The sequence below is a fragment of the Cucumis melo genome, chromosome 8 (genome assembly GCF_025177605.1).
Source record: "Cucumis melo cultivar AY chromosome 8, USDA_Cmelo_AY_1.0, whole genome shotgun sequence".
NCBI classification, from domain to species: Eukaryota; Viridiplantae; Streptophyta; class Magnoliopsida; order Cucurbitales; family Cucurbitaceae; genus Cucumis; species Cucumis melo.
In genome coordinates this window covers 25,179,458-25,199,020 of record NC_066864.1, presented here as the reverse complement: position 1 = coordinate 25,199,020, position 19,563 = coordinate 25,179,458, and the positions used below count along the sequence as shown (strand labels likewise).

At 36.5% G+C, this 19,563-nt stretch overlaps 1 protein-coding gene across 1 annotated transcript; it reads right to left on the bottom strand.

Moving 5' to 3' along the window:
- Positions 1–14,175: 14,175 nt before the first annotated feature.
- Positions 14,176–17,059, bottom strand: LOC103485964 (amino acid transporter ANT1). Its single transcript, XM_008443742.3, has 3 exons — positions 16,803–17,059; positions 15,324–15,971; positions 14,176–14,650 (listed from the first exon to the last, which is right to left on the bottom strand). The coding sequence occupies exons 1-3, from the start codon at positions 17,013–17,015 to the stop codon at positions 14,246–14,248; spliced, it is 1,266 nt and encodes a 421-aa protein (XP_008441964.1). The 5' UTR covers positions 17,016–17,059; the 3' UTR covers positions 14,176–14,245.
- Between the last annotated feature and the right edge of the window lie 2,504 nt (positions 17,060–19,563).

Sequence of the window (19,563 nt, the reverse complement as noted above, 5' to 3'; positions counted from 1 at the left end):
ATCAACTTGTTATTAAGTCTTGCTTTAATAGCCCAAAGCTTGCTTAAATACTTCAACTTGGAATTCATGCTTAAATCAAGTATCTTAAATCATTTTGTCATACATGGAGTTAAGCTAGAACCATCGGGTCTATACAGTTGCCCAATCTTCTCTTGGCTTGAAATAAGAAAATTAAGTTCCCAAGTTAATCCCCTTGCTCCTAAAGCATTCCAAACTTAGCTTAAAAATCACAAAATTATTATTTTAAAAATGGCTCATTTTGGTACAAAACACGTGGGTTGGCACATGCTAGGCAATGGGCAAGTTTCACAAGCACCGACCTTGCGAGGAGTGTCAGACCACGTGCTAACCTTGCAAGCCACGTGTGCACCCACCATGGCTGTCACGTCCCGCCTCGAATGTCATTTCATGCGACCAAATAGAGGCATGTCGCCTAGACACCTAATATGTATCACATCGCATGATAAATGTTGAACGTCTAGTAAGCAGAATACCTTCTTAAATCAATCTCAACGCAAAGCTTCAACTTTAAACTCAAGAGACTTTAACAACACATTTCAAAGGAAAATAACTTAAACAACCAACTTAACTCACTTAACTTAGCTTTACTTAAGTTCTTTAACTACTAAGAAATAAGCACAAAACAATGTTAGCAGAATAAACACAAGTTCTTCTCTTCATTAAGTTGACACTTTACGCCAAGTACAAACAGAATTCATGCTTTCTTTACAACAAGACTTAAGACACAAACTTTAGTCCTTCTACGCCTAGTACAACTTCTTCAACTCAAACATCTAGCTTGCTCACCTCACCGCAAAGCAACCCACCTTACCTTTCTTTACTTAGCCTCAAAGCCTTGAACTTGGAGAAGTGAAACTTAAAACGTAAGTCAAAGACATAGTGAGTGGGAGTTTAGAAATACCTTTTGGGGGATATACTATAGTCACATGAATTCATTTTTATTTTCATAAACACAATCTCTCAATGCCTTAGTTCATAAATCACAGAAATCACACATTAGCTTCCTCTTATTCCTTTCCACCAAGAACATGAATTGTTCCCTATGCCAAGATTATTGGGATTCACTCTCACTGGCATCTTGCGTTTAGACTACTGTGATGTTCACTCGATCGACATCATCCAAGAATTTTCCTGGTTCATTTCTCGTTGCATAGGTTGTCCACACCGCCTTTACACATTATGTGCACACCACATAATAGCAACTCACTTGATAGGAATAAGGCTAATGGTTTACTCAAACACAAGCATCACAACCATCACATAGAAATCAATAGTTTTCTCTTTTCAAATAACGTCAATATCAACATCAACACAACAATATATAGATATACAGATCATGTTATGCATAACTACAGACTTAGAAAGAATATTTTCAAAACACATATTTTCTTTATGAAAGCCACTCACAAAATACTTTTTTGCTTATAAAGGTCACTCACAAAAATATATACTTCTTTTAATTATAAGGTCACTCACAAAAATATTTTATTCTCTTCTTCTTAGAAAACCTAGTTCACTTCCTCCTCTCGCCTAGCTTATTTAGCAAGCAGCTCAACTCTTAGTACTTCTTCGGCAATTTAACATAATGACAACGCCTTCTTTGATCCTTTCAATCTTATTTATACTAATCCTTTAACCTAATTAGTCACCACTTAAGCCCCTTTTAGCTTGCCACGTCCTACTTACACTTTACACATGTTAACTCAAGATTAGACATTCCCTTGAAATGCTAACTTTGATTCTCTCTTAACTCGGTACACCAAGACACTTAACCTTTTTGCCTCCAGTCTCAGTCGAACTCTGCCACAAGATCCTTCATGTTTCCTCTTTTACCTTCAATCTCGACCGGATTCATCCTTGAGATGGCCCGAGATCTCCTTAGATTTGCTTCTTTACGTTCAATCTCAGTCGAACAAGCAACGAGGTTACCCCGAGATCAACCTTCTGCCTTTAATCTTGCTTGGGATTTCACATGATTGCCCAAGATCCTTACACAAAAGCATTCCATCTTTCCTCTCGCCCCAACAAGATCGAGTTTTACCCCTCTTTTGAGTCACAGGTCTCACAATGACCCTGTTGCATGCCTACTATGTACGCACAAGCCTTATCATATAGCTCTTAACGCGTTTGCAGGCCTTGTCATGTGACACCTTGCCGCGTGCATGCCTAGTTGCATGGCTATGCGATGGGCTTGTCTTGTGTCACTCTTGACACTTCTAAAGGCATTTATCTACGTAAGCCACACACAGTGTTTTGACGCCTTGCCAACGACCCTTCTAATTGCTCAGATTCTTGAACCTCTTATGCAAGTTAAATTTCCAGATTTAACTTAAAAATTTCATAACTAAGAATCTGTTTATTGAATTGAAACTCCCAGTATTCCCTTAGCTGTCTTTAAATCTTTAAAGATTGCTCAATGTTCCTTCGAAAACTAACCTTCTATGGTTTCCTTCAACAATTCTTCCTCAAATTCACTATTTTCGGTAGCCCTCATAAAAAAATAGACTCTCTTAGCTTTCTTTTAAGACCAAAAACACTTAATTTGCATGAGTAAAATAGAAGCTTTCCTCGTCTAAAGTTAAGTTTAAATAAGTTATATTGTATGGCTTTGTTTCAACGCCTCCTGCTTGCTAATACTATGCTAATCCATGACTAGCCATCTGTAAACCACTCAAACGACCAACGATCTTGCCTTAAATACTCACCTTTGGATGTCTAACTTTCAAACTTAGCTTGCCTAAGGTTGTACTTCTTCATGTCTCAATGCCCACAACACATGGTGACATGCTATCTAGGTTGCTTCAACGCTTAGACCAACCTCCTTAAGACCATATAGGTTTGTCATTTGTTTTGGCTTACTGCCTAAGCCATTTGCTTGCTTACAACACACATTTAGATGATTTGTCGTTGCCATCTAGCACACATTACCTTGGTTGCCTAGGACATTCAAATGACCATTCTTGACGCCTTATTCACCCACCACTTTGGTCGCATAGAAGTTATTTTGGTATAACAAGGTTGCATAGTGTCACAATCGTAACTTCTCAACACGATTGTGCGACACTTGTTTAGCTCGATCAACAAGTCAGCCGTTCGAAATTCAGAATTCGCGGACAAACTCGCGGTATGACATAGCCTCCCTTCACTTTCTTGAGAAAATGGTTTTATAAAACGTGAGAGAGAAAATAAATTGTTGAAAACATCATAAAAGTGAGCATTGAAGACTGTCAGTTGCAAAGAGAAAGCTTAGTTTGCAAAGAGTGCGACAAGGCTTGGCGGGGGTGTGACTACTCATGTACCCCCTATAGTACATATTGAGATTTTTGGCCTTGGCAAGCTTGCATATGAAAAAGCCGAAATGTCACATTGTGGCTCGGCGACACGAAAACGAAAGAATTAACCTAGACTACTTTCAAGACATAAAGATAAAGCGATTTGGGGGTATTCGGGCATACGGCCATAGGTAAATAATACTTTGGACAATTATGTCCTTGACATTCTCCCCCACTTAAACGGTTGACGTCCTCGTCAACTAGCGAAGTTGGAGCTCTTCGATCTTCTACGTCCACGCTTCACGGTCTTCGACATGTCCTCCCTTGTTACCTCCACGAGGGGCTTCTTCCGCTTCACCAGGAATTGATGTGTCTCCCTCATGGGCCTTCTACCAGTCCTTACTCTGTCTGCAAGGACTTCCTTGACTTCTCTGTCTCCCTCCAGGTCCAGGTTGACAGATAATCATACGGCGTTGTTGTACCGTTAATTGGAAGTTTGGTCATCCACTCCAACTCAAGAGGGCATCGCTCTCGATCTACCCCCTCCACCATCGGCCTTGAAGCTTCTTCTAGGCACACTCGAGCGATGTCGGCTATCTGTCCCCGTTCCTCTTCAACTCTGTGATCTTGAGGGTTGTCCCCTACATTAGGACCATCAGCAAGCGGCGGCGATACAGAATGCCTCTTACCTTTAATCTCAAACGGACTTCTCTTGATCAGTGAGTTTGTTTGAGCACCATGACCGAATTGGGCTACCTTCAGCAGTTGAACCCAATTCTTTTGTCTTCCATCAACACAATGATGCAGATATTCTTCGAGCACACAGCTGAATTGCTCGGCTTCAACTTTGGGAGTCTTGGTCGTATCGACGACCCCAAGACTTAGCCCCTTGATCATGGCTTGCTTCAAACCATTGAAGATGGCCTGACACTCGAGGTTATCACTCCACTGAGTGTCTTCTTCTCTCAACAACCCACCTTGGTGACACTCCCTCACATGACTCAGCGCGTTTATCTAGCTCTGCACAAAACAACACTTTCCTCCCTTGGCATCGATAAGACTCAGTGGCACCACGGGGAACTCATATGCTTCATGCCTAGTGACACAAGTTGTCTCGAGTCCCTTTGCCTTCGTTGTTCTTACTCGACAGTACCTCGGTCGGATGTTTGACTTCGAGAGATACTTCGCCCCACGTGGACGGTCCACCCGCCTCGTGAGCATGGGGAGTGGATATTTGCACCGAATTGTGAGCTTACTCTGGATACGACGGTCCATACGCTGTTGTGGGCTTCTGTCCTTCTTCTTCAGGGAAAGGACATGGACTCCATACGGAGCTTGTACAGGTCTACTAAATTCTGCATTCAACAACATCTTCGATGGTTTCCGAAGTTTGGCTAACTCCGGCGGCGCCATGCGATAAGCATTCTTCGCATGTGCTTTTGCCTTTGATGGCGACTTACCCCATGGTCGGTTCTCCTTCGCATCGACGAGGACTTGGGCCAACTACTTGGCATCACACCATGGCACTTCTCCAGGACAAACAGAGTGTCTTTAGGGGCTGTCTCCCCCAATTTTCCCAACTCCCCAAGTAGGATCGCCGCAGATGGTGGTTCCTCTTGGGCGGGACTCTTCTCTAATTGCATGGTCGATATCATTTTAAACTCGCTGGGCTGACGAATATCTGCTTGCACTACTGTGGGAAAAGATCCAGTAATCACTAGACATCTTGCTGACAACATTGGTATGACTTGATGTTTAAGAAGGAACTCTATTCTCAGTACTACATCGAAGTCGTCCATCTTTACAACCACAAAGTCTATGGGGCCTTTCCATCCTCCCAACTTTATCGTCGTTCGCTTCACCAGTCCGACGATAGGTAGGACAATGGAATTCACGACCTTCATCCTTCCTGAATCCTTCTCCCAACGGAGCCTTAGACGTTTGGCCTCTGCCTCTGTTATAAAGTTATGAGTTGCACCGGAATCAACCATAGTACTCTTAGTATGTTTTTGGTTAATCCAGGTATCAACATACAGTAAGCCCCCTTTTGTTGGTACATGTCTCTCCCCTGACTTTTTCTGGAGAGATGACATGTATTTTATGGCCCCTATTCGAGTCTTTTCGCCCCCATCTATCTGACCCATTTCGTCCTCAGCTTGATTTGACTTATCATCTGAATTCGCGATTAATGAGGCCTGAAACGCATGAAAGTCGACTTTATTCGGGCATTTTCTTGCCAGATGTGGCTTCCCACATATGAAACAACTGAGGGGACGTTTGGGTGGGCTCCGATTATTCGGCCTTCGCCATGTGTTCTCTGTGTTTGACTGGTGAGATCTGCGGTCTTTACCAGGACATTCGTCTCACTCGACAGCTTTGGGAGAACTCGGACGACTATTCCTGTTCCTTCCAGGTGAGGAACTTTGGTGACGTCTCACATCTTGAGAGTCACTTGTCAGATCGAACAATCGTTCGGCTGCTGCATACGCTGACGTGAGGTTTTGAACCCTTTGTTCATACAACTTGGCCCTTGCCCATGGTTTTAGCCATTCGACAAAACAGAATACTTTGTCTTTCTCTGACATATCGCGAATGTCTAACATCAACCCCGTGAACTGTTTCACGTACTCTCGAATCTTGCTAGTGTGTTTTAGATCGCGCAATTTTCGTCGAGCAAGGATTTCCACATTCTCGGGGAAGAATTGCAAGCAGAGTTCTTTCTTCAGGGCGTCCCAAGTATCTATTGTGCAACGCCCTTCCTGTATGTCCAGGTATCGGGACCTCCACCACAACTTGGCGTCTTCAGACAGATGCATCATTGCCAATGTCACTTTGGCTTCCTCGGTGACGGTGTTTGTAGCCTTGAAGTACTGTTCAAGGTCGAAAATATAATTCTCTAAAGCCTTTGGATCTCTTACCCCACAAAAGGGCTTTGGTTCCGGGATCTTTACTCTGCTAACTGAAATTGCTCCTCCAGCCGGAGCTTGGTTTGCCATTGCTCGCATCGTGAGATTCAGCCTCGCGTTCACGTCTGCGATTTCATTCCTAACGACATCGAGGGTGACTCTAAAATCCTCCGACATGCCGTTTATCATCTCTAATAGTGTCTTTTGAGAGTTATCTAGCTCGTTGACACGTTCTTCCATGTGGGCAGCAAAGCCTGATAAACTGTCTCCACGCTCGTAGTTAACAGTTCTTCCGACGCTTATGTTTGTTTCTAGGATGTCGACTCTTGTCAACAACTCTTGTATCGGTAACCCTTCGACACAGCCAGCTACCGTATCGATTGTATCAGTTTTCTCAGAAATTTCGTCGAGACGAGACTCCAAGTAGCGGATGGAGTCGGGAACTTCGACTAGGTAGAGCATCTGCTCTTTTAGCTCCACTAGTCGGTCTTTCTGGGCCTTGCCCGATGGATTCGTGGACGACATGTTTCGGTTTTATCGTCAATTAGCCGATTTGGCTCTGATACCACTTGTCACAATCGTAACTTCTCAACACGATTGTACGGCACTTGTTTAACTCGATCAACAAGTCAGCCGTTCGAAATTCGAAATCCGCGGACAAACTCGCGGTATGACGTAGCCTCCCTTCACGTTCTTGAGAAAATGGTTTTATAAAACGTGAGAGAGAAAATAAATTGTTGAAAACATCATAAAAGTGAGCATTGAAGACTGTCAGTTACAAATAAAAAGTTTAGTTTGCAAAGAGTGCGACAAGGCTCGGCGGGGGTGCGACTACTCATGTACCCTCTATAGTACATATTGAGATTTTTGGCCTTGGCAAGCTTGCATATGAAAAAGCCGAAATGTCACATTATGGCTCGGCGACACGAAAACGAAAGAATTAACCTAGACTACTTTTAATACATAAAGATAAAGCGATTTGAGGGTATTCGGGCATATGGCCATAGGTAAATAATACCTTGGACAATTATGCCCTTGACACATAGCACTCTTTACATACTTAGCTGATTTTCAATACATCTCCTCTTCTTAGCCGCCTACCCATACATTTCAAAGCCTTGTCAACCCTTGCTTGGTCACTTATCCCTTACTTAAAGACTTTGATCATATTCTTAAGCATTGCAACATATCAACATTTAGGCTATTTAATTCTTATATCTCTTGGCCTTCTTACTTAGCTATTTTTCCCTTCAAACTTTTAACAAATTTTGTATAGCAAGCAGTATAACAATATTAACAAGCAAGGTTCAATAAATTTACTTTAAATAAAGAGATAGCAAGACTAGGGTTTACAAGAGAATCATTTCCAACCCTGCTCAACTTTTATTGTGAATAAATGACAATACAAAATAAATATGTCATTAAAGTAAGAAGAGGAACATAGATTCTTACAAAGAAGTATTGAAAAACGATTAAAAGCTCAGCAAGCATTGGAATGTTACCAAGCCCGAATGTCTAAAGCTTTTGACAAGCATGTAAAGCCCCGATCATTTCAAGTTGGTGATTTAGTGCTTGCAGTAAGAAGACCTATCATCACGACAAGGCATACGAGGAATAAGTTTACACCTAAATAGGACGGACCCTATATTGTCAAAGAAGTTTACACAAATGGTGCGTACAAGATTGTTGATCAAGATGGATTAAAAATTGGCCCAATCAACGACAAGTTTCTCAAGAAATTTTATGCTTAACGTCATTATGTAAAAAAAAAACTATTGAACTACGTTATGACTTGATCCCTATATTATAAAAGGTACATAGGGAAACTTTAAGTTCAGCCCAGTAAAAAAAACTATTGAACTACGTTATGACTTGATCCCTATATTATAAAGGGTACGTAGGCAGCTTAAGGGAAACTTTAAGTTCAGTCCAGTAAAAAAAAAAAAACTTTTGAACTACGTTTTGACTTGATCCCTATATTATAAAGGGTACGTAGGCAGCTTAAGGGAAACTTTAAGTTCAGTCCAGTAAAATAAAAAAATTGAACTACGCTTATGACTTGATCCATATATTATAAAGGGTACATAGGCGACTTAAAGAGATCTAAGTTCAATCGTATAAAGAAAAAAGAAAGAAGAAGGTCCTTGAGCTAAGGCCATAATTAGAGCATCATTTATCATGGATACTCCTAAACAATCCAAATATATATATGAATACCAATTAAATAAAAAAAGGGCAACGACAAATTGTATTAAATATAAGGAAAACGAAAAGTTGAGCGATCAAATAGTAAAAAAAATTATTACAAATTTCTAATTCGAAAGTTAAAATAGCAAAAAAATGAATAAATAAAAGGAGGCGATGAATCAAGGGGTCCATTTAAGGTTCTTAAGCTCTTCTAATGTGTTTTTTAAAGATTCACGGAGTGCCGACAACATTTTTGCATCAACATCTTCAATGATGGGGGCACATTCATGTTTGTCAATTTCCTCGCAAGTCTTTGAAATCTCATGCTGCTTCTGCTTTAGCTCTATCTCATTTTTAGAAATTATGTCAGAAAGTTTGGTGGACTCTGTCCGTACCACTTTTAGTTTTGCTTCTAGTTTAGCCTCTTTGGCGGATAGTCGCGCAAGGCGGCGTTGGACAGTACTTGTCTCCTCCAATATACAGTTCTCATCAAGTCGCAAAGTCTTCACAAAACCTTTCGCCTCCATTAATTGAGCATCCTTAGTTGATTGGAGCAAAATTGAGAAACACATTTGATTATGGTTCTCTACACCTTGGAAGTAACCATCCACAAGTTCTTTTAAAAAGGTAAGGTTGTTGCTGCCACTAATCGCAATTGCAGCAAAGATCTTACGCATTTCTGGTTCAAGACTACTTACTCGATTAAAAGGGGTACGAATGATCTTCTGTCGTAAGCTTTCCCACAAGGTTATGGCAGTTTTTTCGTCGGAGATCAGAAATTAAGTTGTCTGCACAAAGATGAGAAATGTCAGCAGTTGTTCCTCCTACTCGTTGAGGGGACGCCTTGGTCACAAGAGGACAGGTCGACATAGCAGTTACACCTATAGGCGTTTTAGAGTTTTCACTTGCAGAAAGGTTTTCTGGACTCGCCATTGGCTTTGAGGTTCCTTCAATCTTTAAGACATGATCACCTAAAGAAGACTGCAAAATAAGGTTCACAACAAGAAATGAGATTGAGAACAAAAGGGTATATAAAAAAAGAAGAAGAAGAAGAATAAGGGGAGATGAAAAGAAACCATGGGGGAGGTGATGTCAAAAAACTATGCAACGTCGAGAACTTCAATAGGAGGCTTTTCATCATCAATTGATTGTTTGTCAGGCCTTTTGGGTCTCTTCCAATGATGATCATCATTGCTGCTGTGGCTATCTTCAGTATGTGTAGAAGGACGTTTGCCGGTTGTCAATATGAGAAGATCCTTACGCACATTGTTAGCGACACTTCTAGCAGCAAATTTAAATTGTGCAGAAGGGGTCGAAGTAGCTACAAGACATTTTGTACCTTTCTTAGCCTTCTCCACGGGTTGTTCCTCAAGTTTAGAGGAGCATATTTTTTTATTTCCGCTATCAGGATTATGCTCAATTTTCTTAGTGGTTTTGGATTTGATAAGAAGGGGAGTGAGACGATCTATCAAATTTTGCAATCCGTCTTGAAGGTAATCACCGTGTTTTGCAAGCCACCAAGTCTTATAGTGCAACGTAAGATGGTTGCACGGGTGGAGGGTAGGCGCAAGAAGGTATACTTAGGAAAGCGTGCTCTCGCGGACACAAATCATCCAATGATAGCGTACGTTGGCAAGATTAGCTTTGGGAATTTTCTTGCCTAAATCATACGGCACGTCTTGATAAAAACCAAACTGTCGGCCAAAACGACAAGGACTATAAGGTTCAATAACCGTAGAGGATCCATATTGTGAGAATAGAAAACAAAAGCGAATGCTTATAAAGAATGAAGCATTCCAATGAATTAATGTTCCATCATCCGTTAAGAGTTCATCTTTATTTTTTGCTTGAAGACACGCGTGCCATGATACATACTTTTCCATGTGAATATGCGTACGAGCCTCAAGATTAGTATAGTATTTGGCCCCACCTTCACCGGAAAACTCAACCATACGGGGACCCCTAAGACTAGTAGGGGCCTTATAATAGGTGTTGAAGTAAAGGGCAAGCCACCCATGAACATAGTGAATAGGAAAACATGCATTAGAATGACCAAGTGATGAAGTACAATCATGAATCTGGCGTAGGCCGCTATAAATATTGGCTAGAATAGGGATAGCAAGGCTAAAGGTGTCGCCTTCTGCCATAAGGCTAGCAACTTTAAAAACCTCCGGACGAAGGGAATTTTGTTTGTCAGGAAACACAAACACACACAGCTAGCAAGAGAGAAATGCCGCCAGATAGGTTTTATCCTTGTGTTCTTCTGCAACGCCTAAATCAAGGAATAGATTGAGTTCAACTTCTGACCAGTCAGGACGTTTGATGGGAGTTCCATTTGGATTATGTGTTGAGCGGGGACGAGAAGTTTTTTTCGGCTTTCGGGCTGGTGGCTTCGGATATTTTACCTCAGATCGCGTTACCAAGAAAGAGATCCATTCGCTCACATGGATTTGAAAGTGATCCATGCGTTGGGAGGCAATGTGATAATAAGCTGTAAATAAATGCTCACAACTTTTTGGACATGTATCAGGAGATCCTAATAAGTCTTGATAGCAGGGAATGTTTTCTTCATAAAATTTACCTTTAATAGGGAGTCCTCCTAATACCCATAAGTCCCACAAGGAGATGGACATCTCACCAGCCAAGGTGTGAAGGGTGTTCGTTGAAGGACACCATGCCTCGCAAAAAGCCCGAACAATATCGCTATTGCAATCATATGTGTACATGGAAGCCATCACAGCATCGAATAGACGAGCTCTTTTTAGTATTGCCGTATTTCTAGCAACAACAAGCTCTAACCATTCCCAATAATGAGAAAGTAAAATTCTCCATGGACTTTGAGCACAGTGCCCCAACGAATTTTTGAGTCGCTTATCATTCGACGACCCAATGTCGATTTTGGATTTTCATTTGGAACCTTGTTATGGATCGAGGATTCAAGGAACCAAGATGTTAAAGGCGATTTTGGATTTACAGACTTTTCCTTAGACCATTTAGGCAAAAGAATGAAATTGTCTTTGAGTATTTGAGAGTCTGTGATATTCTCGAATGCCCCTTCTCTCACAGGGAGAATGATCCCACTATCCAAGATTGATTTTCATCCTTTAGGATAATCAAACACCTTTTGGTCGAATCAGAATACTCGGTGAAATACACCATGGCAAAAAGTAGAATTCATGCATAAAGGAAGTGAAGGTCACAAAATAAAAATAAAAATAAAAATAAAAAGATAAAATATATAAATAATAATAATGATATATCAAGAATGCCCAATCACTCCTACCAGGCCGGTGGATCTGACGGCAAAACCCCGATCGTCCCCCAGTAGAAGTTGGATCACTAACGGCGGAGTTACTTATACAAATGATTTCGAAAAAAAAATCCTTACCCTTCGAAGATGTGTCTAGAAGTAAAGAGAGGCACAACAACTCTAGTTCCTAAAAAAAATTATTATTAAAAAAAAAGAAAAAAAGAAAAAATAAAAAGAGAAAAGAGAAGTTTTTTTTTTCTCCCGTACATTTGTTATGCTTGATGAAAAAAGAATGATCAAGGTACGAGTCTATTTATAAGGCTAACAAATCTAATTCCTAATAGGATTTGGAAAAGTTTTAATTTTTTTAATAATAAATAAAATTAAAATCCAATTAATTTATGTTATTTTATTTTGGAATAAAATCTTGGATTCCACTTTTGAAATATTCAAACATATTTTAATATTTTAATTTTTAAAATAAAATTAAAATTCAATTATCTTATGTTGTTTTGGAATAAAATATCGAGTTCCACATTTTGAGATAATTAAATATATTTGAATATTTCAAAGTTTAGATTTTATCTCCAAATTAAAATTAAAATTTAGATTTTACCTCTATTTGTTTTATCTCAAGTTTAAATTGTAGCTATAAATCCAACTTTATCCAAGATTGAGATTTCGTATTTATCTTAAAAATAAATTTGGTCATTTTATCCTAATATTAAAATTGATCATTCCAAATTCTTATAAACTAGGGTATGGTAGAAACCTTATTCTTATCTCAAACTAAAATATGATTCCAAAATTTTATCTAAAAAAAAATCAAATCATCATCAAACTCAAATTTTTATCCTCAAATTAAAGCAAATTCTAGATAAAATCTTAAACTTTTAAGGATTGGCCATATCCCGACCCTTATTTCAAATTTAAATCAAACTAAATTCATAGTTTGATTAATTGGATATGTCAAATTGAGCAAAAAAAAAAAAAAAAAAACTCATATTTGGACTTTAAATTTATCTTTTCGAGATTCACCCACTCATATATGCATAAATCTAGAAATGGGCATTTGTTGAATAAGAAATTTTGGAATCAATTAAAAATTGTCACATCATTTACTAAAATAATTGTATTTGGGATTAACTAAAAATTGACATGTGTCTCAAATTAAATTTAAAGACAAATTGGACTAGATGTCGCGTGTCTTTATCAGGCCAATTGGATCAAATTAATTATTTTGGTTCAATTAAATATTATTTACTTTGCTAAAATTTAATTGAGCAAAAAAAAATAAGCTTAATTGAGTCCAAAATTAAATATGACTCAAATGCATGTGATTGAGCCCATGGCTATGGTCCATAGACCAGACTAGCCTAAGTCCATAAAAGCCCACCAGGAAACTCTAAGTTATCTTTTGAAGGGGTTGAAAATTTTTCACTCCACAAAATCTAGAGAGAATTCTCCCAAGAACTACTGAAGTCGATCACCCTTCTTTGAAGATACAAACTTTCTTCCAACACTCCAATTTCAAGAACACTTTCGAAGATTGAAACTCGTTTGAAGATACAGTCTTTCTTCCAAGACTCCAATTTCAAGAATTCGAAGATTGAAGCTCCTTTGAATATCTAAGCTTTCTTCGAAGTCTTCAATTTCAAGAACGAAGATTGAAGCTTCTTCGAAGATACAAGTTTTCTTCCAAGACTCCAACTTCAAGAACATCACGTGCTTCGCTTCCTCAAATCAAGCGTAAGCATCCAGCCGAGAGAATCAAAGGATCAAACAAGCATTCAAGCGAGAGAATCAGAGGATCAAATATCAAATTCTAGAGATCGAACCAGATGACATCGAATCAACATAAATACAACATCAACGCATTCAACCCCACGAACCAAGTTTCTTAAAAAAAGCTTTTAAACTAATCTAAGTTTTTAAAATTGTTTTACTTATTAATTTTGTAATTAAAAAAAATATCTTTAATCGTCTATAATTATTTAAGAAAATTTATTATCTTTCCAAATGTGCTTAAAAAGCTACATAAATGAATTGAACTTATTAAACACCGATAAAATAGAAAATATAAGAGAATATTATAAAGTCTATCGTCTTACCAAACAATTAGAATTGGAATTTAGGACTCACATTTGAACTTAGGTATTTCAAAATTTATATCCTAACTTCTTCTTTTATGTAGATAATTAGAGCTATACTTCAGTAAAAAAAATAAAAAAAATGTTATAATGAATATTTTAATTTCAAAGTTTTAAACACATTTGTTTTAGCCTTTGATTTTCAACGTCACTCAAATTTGATCAAGAAAAAAAAGTCTTCTTAATCTTTGGATCAAATGAATTTTATATACACTTTTAAAAAATATTTGGGACAGATTTTTGAATATATCCAATCCTCCCATCATTACCACTCTTTGAATCATGAACCGATGATCCTTTAAAATTTCATAATTTTTATTTATTTTTTTCTAATAATATATATATTTTAATCCAACCATTAGAGCAAGAGAATTCAAACACTCAAATGATACACATAAATGGAAAGTATACGAACCATTTTTAGTAAAATGTGTAATTTAAGTTTACAAAAATGACAACTCAAATACCAAAAAGAGAATTATAAGTACCATAAACTGCAAAAATCAATCCACATATCAAAATGGAAGAATCCAAAACTTTTTGGCTTAAGCATAGAGAAGAACCCATTAACATAAGATGGAAAATGGCAGGTAAAACAAATGAGATTAAAGCACATATTGTACTACCCACAAGGGATGCAAAAACACCAAAACCTGGAACAAACGAAGCCAAGATTGCCAATACAAGCACGATGACCGCCCGACTCATGTATGTTGCTGCCTGCGCTCGTTTTCCTAAAAATATAACATCGTTGTCTTCAATCTTCTCGAACCAGTTGCTTTGTGCCAACTTACCCTCCACAATCTCGTTAATTGGATGCAACATTATGGGGAATGTGAAAATTAGACCCACACACAATCCAACCTGAAAGAACATTTAAAATTCTAGTCAGAAAATCCGCTCTATGTTTCTCCAACGTCATATAGATGTAATTCAAGTAAAGAGATACATATCAGAATTCTAAAATCCATGCTTTTTAGTTTTTAGAGTAGCTGATGGCATCAGAAAGATTCTGATGAACAATTTTGAATGTTCATTAATTTGTTTGTGAAAAAAATGGTTGTGTTGAAGTCCAGTAAATAATTCAACTGTCGAGCAGAAAGGCGTAAATGCACGATATTCCCGTCGGTCATTCACAATACCTCAAATCAAAGAAACTAATCCACCCATTAAAAATGAAAATAAAAGAGATAAATTCAGTCAGTGGCACATGCATAAGAGACAAGGACAACTACATGAAAATGACAATACATGCCCATCTTGCAACGAGTAACATGTGAAGTGACATAATGACAAAGCTACAACCGAGCTAGCTAATGATTTATAATTTACTACCTAGAGGATCTTGTCATAAGTTTAAATTAATCATCAAAGACGTGAATGAGTACAAGACCAAAAATGGGCTTCCTCTTGTCTAATTCTGAAACCTCATCTAGAGGATGGTATGATGGAAAGTGAACGAGAAGTTATCTAAATACTACCAAGGAAGAAGAATAAAATCCAAGAAATTAGTTGCCCATCCGTAATTGATGATTACCTGAACTGCTTTTGTTGACCAAGTATTGGGGAGATTCAAAGTGATAATATCTCTGGTATCATCACCATAAGCCATGTATCCAGAGAATCCAAATAAAATGTACACAATGGTTATTCCAACAAGAGCCTGACCAAGAACTTTTGGGAATGCAGCCTTGTCTTTCATAGAGGACTGCAAAGCTAATGTCATGCCAAATCCTTCAAAACAGAACACTGCCATCCCTCCGGCAAATGGCAAACCTCGCAAATTCGATGTAATTGCTGTTCTTTCATTAAAAGAAATTCCACCAGCTATGGCTTTTTGTATATCTTCCTTCACCACTATTCCCATTGCTATTGCATTACAAATATCGGCAAAGATACTGAAGGGTGCTAAAGCAGCTAGACTTCCAATCCATGACAACACAACTTCAACTGCTGCTATCAAAAATATATAGGATGATAATGGGATGCCATGACCTTGGAATACAGATGAAAGGTTTTGACCAATAAACACCAGGTATGCCACCGAGCCTCCGCATTGAGCAAAGAAAATGAGAAACTCCGTAAGGTATCGACCTTTGTTACCCATGCATATGTATCCCAAATCGCCATATGTTTTTGATTCGTTGGATCGTCCTTGTAACGTCAATTTCTCCCTACACTTCACCTTATATGACAAAAAAGATTGAACAGAACTACAGCTTCAGAAAAAAAAGGTTTCCAAAGACATCAACCACAATAATCCAAACATTCAAACTTATTATTTGTTAATTAACAATGTAGAAGAAGAAACGTGGAGTAGAAACACCAAATAAATTCTCTCAGATTAAGAAAACTAATTTTCCAAACAGCCATAGGTCAATAATATACCTTACGTAACCATGAAAGCTTATGAATATTGATCAATTTCATCACCCAAACAGTGGATGATCTTACATAAACGAGGAAACTAAACTGAACTCCAGCTTCAAAATAGCATTCCAAGGAATCAAGAACAATAATCCAAACAACAGCATTCAATTTCAATAGTTAACAAGGCAGACAAAAGATACTTAAGAAAAACATATATCAAATCAACATAATAGCTTTCAGAGGAATCAAACACAATAATTCAAACATTTACATTTAACACAGCATTCAAACATTTCAATAGTGAATACGAAGAAAAACAAGCATTTTCGAGGAATCAAACACAGTAATGAATAATTCAAACATTTATGCAAACAACATGATTCCAACTGTTCAATGTTCATAAGTTAACAATGTAGAAAGAAACCGAAGTAGAAGCACCTAAAAAATTCTCTCGAATTCAGAAAAAATAGAATTAGCCAAACAGGCCAACACAGTACTACACCTTACAACAATGACGAAAGGTTTATGAATCCAATTTCATAAACGGAGCATAACAAATGGATCAAACCAAAATAAAGAGGGCTTTATGAATCTGAGTAAAATATAAAGAGAGAGAGAAAAAGAAGAAGAAGAAAAGGAAACGAACCAGAAGGAGCATACAATAGTAGGTAGCTAGGGCGACGAGTAGGACGCCGAAGGATCCGGCAGCATAACCGGCGATTCTGAAAGCAAAAGGCAAGCCTAAGACGCCGGTGCCGACGACGGAGACGATGATGTTTGCAAGAGCTTGAAAAGTGGAAGTGGTTCGTGAAGAAGAATTGAGGAGAGGAATCTCCATAGTATCGGTGGGTAGCTCCATTTTTGGCTAACGATTCCAGAACTAAGAATGGATGAACGAACGAACGATTTTGTTACGTCTCTTTTTTTTTTTTTTTTTTTTTTTTTTTTTTTTTTAATTATATATTATTAATTTTTTTAATTTCAAATAATAACAAAAATAGAAAGTTTAATATGATAAAATATTGTTAGCGATTGTTCTTTGATTTGCCACACCCTTTTATACTTCATATTGTTATGTGCATCTCTAATTTGTTTCTTTATGCTACTCCAGCTCTCCACTATGTTTGCTTCCATGAGTGTATGCTTTTCTTTCCCTCAAAATATGTGAAGTTGGAAATTTGTTTAAGTTATGTTTATTACGGGAAAATTGAATTTCTAATTTCGAGATTGATAGTATGAGTTTGGATGAAGTATACTTTTAATTCCTCAGGCTACGTTTATTTAGTCTATAAAGTTTCAAAAGAGGCATTTTAATTATTAAAGTTTGAGAAATGATTCTAAATAATCAACTTAATCGTTTTATTGAAGAAATAACATAACATTTAATTTTTTGATTTAATAATGGTGAAATGGAAATGATGATGAGCTAGGAAAGTTTAAAGTGACGTTTTTTTCTATCTATAATTTAAAGTAAAAGTTTAATGCCATGTTGTTTTTGTGTTAGGTCAACCAATAGTAAATTTGTTCTGATACCATTTAGAATTATTATATCAAACTTCATAAACTATATAGACTAAAGTGTCTCTTTTAAAATTTAATGGACTAAATTCAACATCATGACCCGAAAATGCATCTTGCCTTATGAATTTTTTGTTAGTTAAAGTGTAACAATTTTGGTGGCTATTATTTATCTCGATCAGATAATTTTAAAACTATGAAATTTATGTTTCAATACAGGAAACTTTCATAAATGTAACAAAATACCAAACTATTTACGGCCCGTGTAACAAAACTCAAAAGTTAGCAATTTTTTAAATATTTCAAGTTTACCCTTCCATCTTTCTTCTCTTCCTCGCGATGAAATCGTTTTTCTACTGCTATTTCTTTCATCGTCTTTCTTCTTTCCTTTTTTCATGTGCGATTTTTTTTCCATCATTTTTCTTATTTTTTAATTCTTTATTTACGTCGTTTATTCTGTTTTCCTTATTTTCTTTTTTTTCCGATTTTTTTTCATAGTCTTTCTACTTTTCCTTTATTTTTCGCTGTGATTTCTTTCCATTATCTTTTTTCTTTTCCTATTTTGTTTTAAGTCATTTACATTTTGTTAACCAAATCTAAACCACTATGTAAAAAAATAGCAAAATCTAACAGATAAGAATCTTGAAAAAAATCATTTAGATTGGAGTAGCCAAATGTAAACGATTGTGTAAAAAAGTAAACGATCGTGTAAAAAAAATAAAATTATTGTGTATAAAGATTCTTGAAAAAAAAAATCATTTAGATTAGAGTAGCCAAATGTAAATGATTCTTTAAAAAAAAGTAAACGATCGTGTAAAAAAAATAAAAGATTGTGTATAAATAATCTTGAAAAAATCATTTAGATTAGAGTAGCAAAATGTAAAAGATTGTTTTAAAAAAGTAAACGATCGTGTAAAACAATAAAATATTGTGTATAAAGAATCTTGAAAAAAAAAATCATTTGGATTAGAGTAATCAAATGTAAACCATCGTGTAAAAAATTATCTTCTAGTGAAAATTATCGTTTCGAAAAAAGATAAAGTCTACCCATTAGTTTATTGATTGCTCACATTGGCATTGATTTTATCGATTGCAATAGCTACTGTAAAGAGAACATTTTATGCTATGAACATTGTGAAGACTCGACTGCATAATCGAATGGGAGATCAATGGATGAATAATTATCTTATAGCTTATGAGGACAATTGTAACTATTAATATATTTTTGACATTTTTTAGTGTGTTTATTATATAGTGTCCCCTTGTATAAAATTTATGGATCTGTCATTGTTCATAAGAATGGGTTTGACGCATGCTCCAACTTTAAGGTTGAAAGTTCGAATATCTATACTAGATTTAGAGAAAATAATAATAACAAATTATGTATCTCATATTAGTTCCATTCATTGTTTGTCAAAGTAGTAGCATTTAAGAATAACGTGGAATCTACAAAATAAATAAATAAATATATTGTTTGATGATATGTTAATGTTAAAATATTATATTAGTTTACGTATTTTTTTAATTTATTTAATTTTAGTACTTGATTTTTCGAACATCTCATTAACACATTTTAATATATACTCCTAATGCTAGTTTATTGTTGAATTTTCTAAAAAAACTTTTTGCTCTTTATTAACATTTTCACTAAAAAATTTGAAAAACATGTTTTAAAATGTCCCTTTAAAATATTTTTAAATAGTTTCAACTTCTTTTTTCTATATTCAAAAATATTATTACTAATAGTTGTAGGTATGTTATTACTTATCATTAACAAAAGTGCACTTTTAAAGCATAGAAAACACTTTCAATGAGACTAAAAGGATACAAAATATACTTTAAACCAAAATAGTCGAATATGTATTTTGGTAGGTAGGTGGAAACTACTT

Excerpts from the sequence above, each read along its gene's own strand:
- LOC103485964 (XM_008443742.3), bottom strand. The coding sequence starts at position 17,015 with ATGGAGCTACCCACCGATACTATGGAGATTCCTCTCCTCAATTCTTCT. Across the intron at positions 15,972-16,802 it reads ACTATTGTATGCTCCTTCTG|GTGAAGTGTAGGGAGAAATT; the intron begins GTTCGTTTCCTT and ends TTGTCATATAAG. Across the intron at positions 14,651-15,323 it reads GGTCAACAAAAGCAGTTCAG|GTTGGATTGTGTGTGGGTCT; the intron begins GTAATCATCAAT and ends ATGTTCTTTCAG.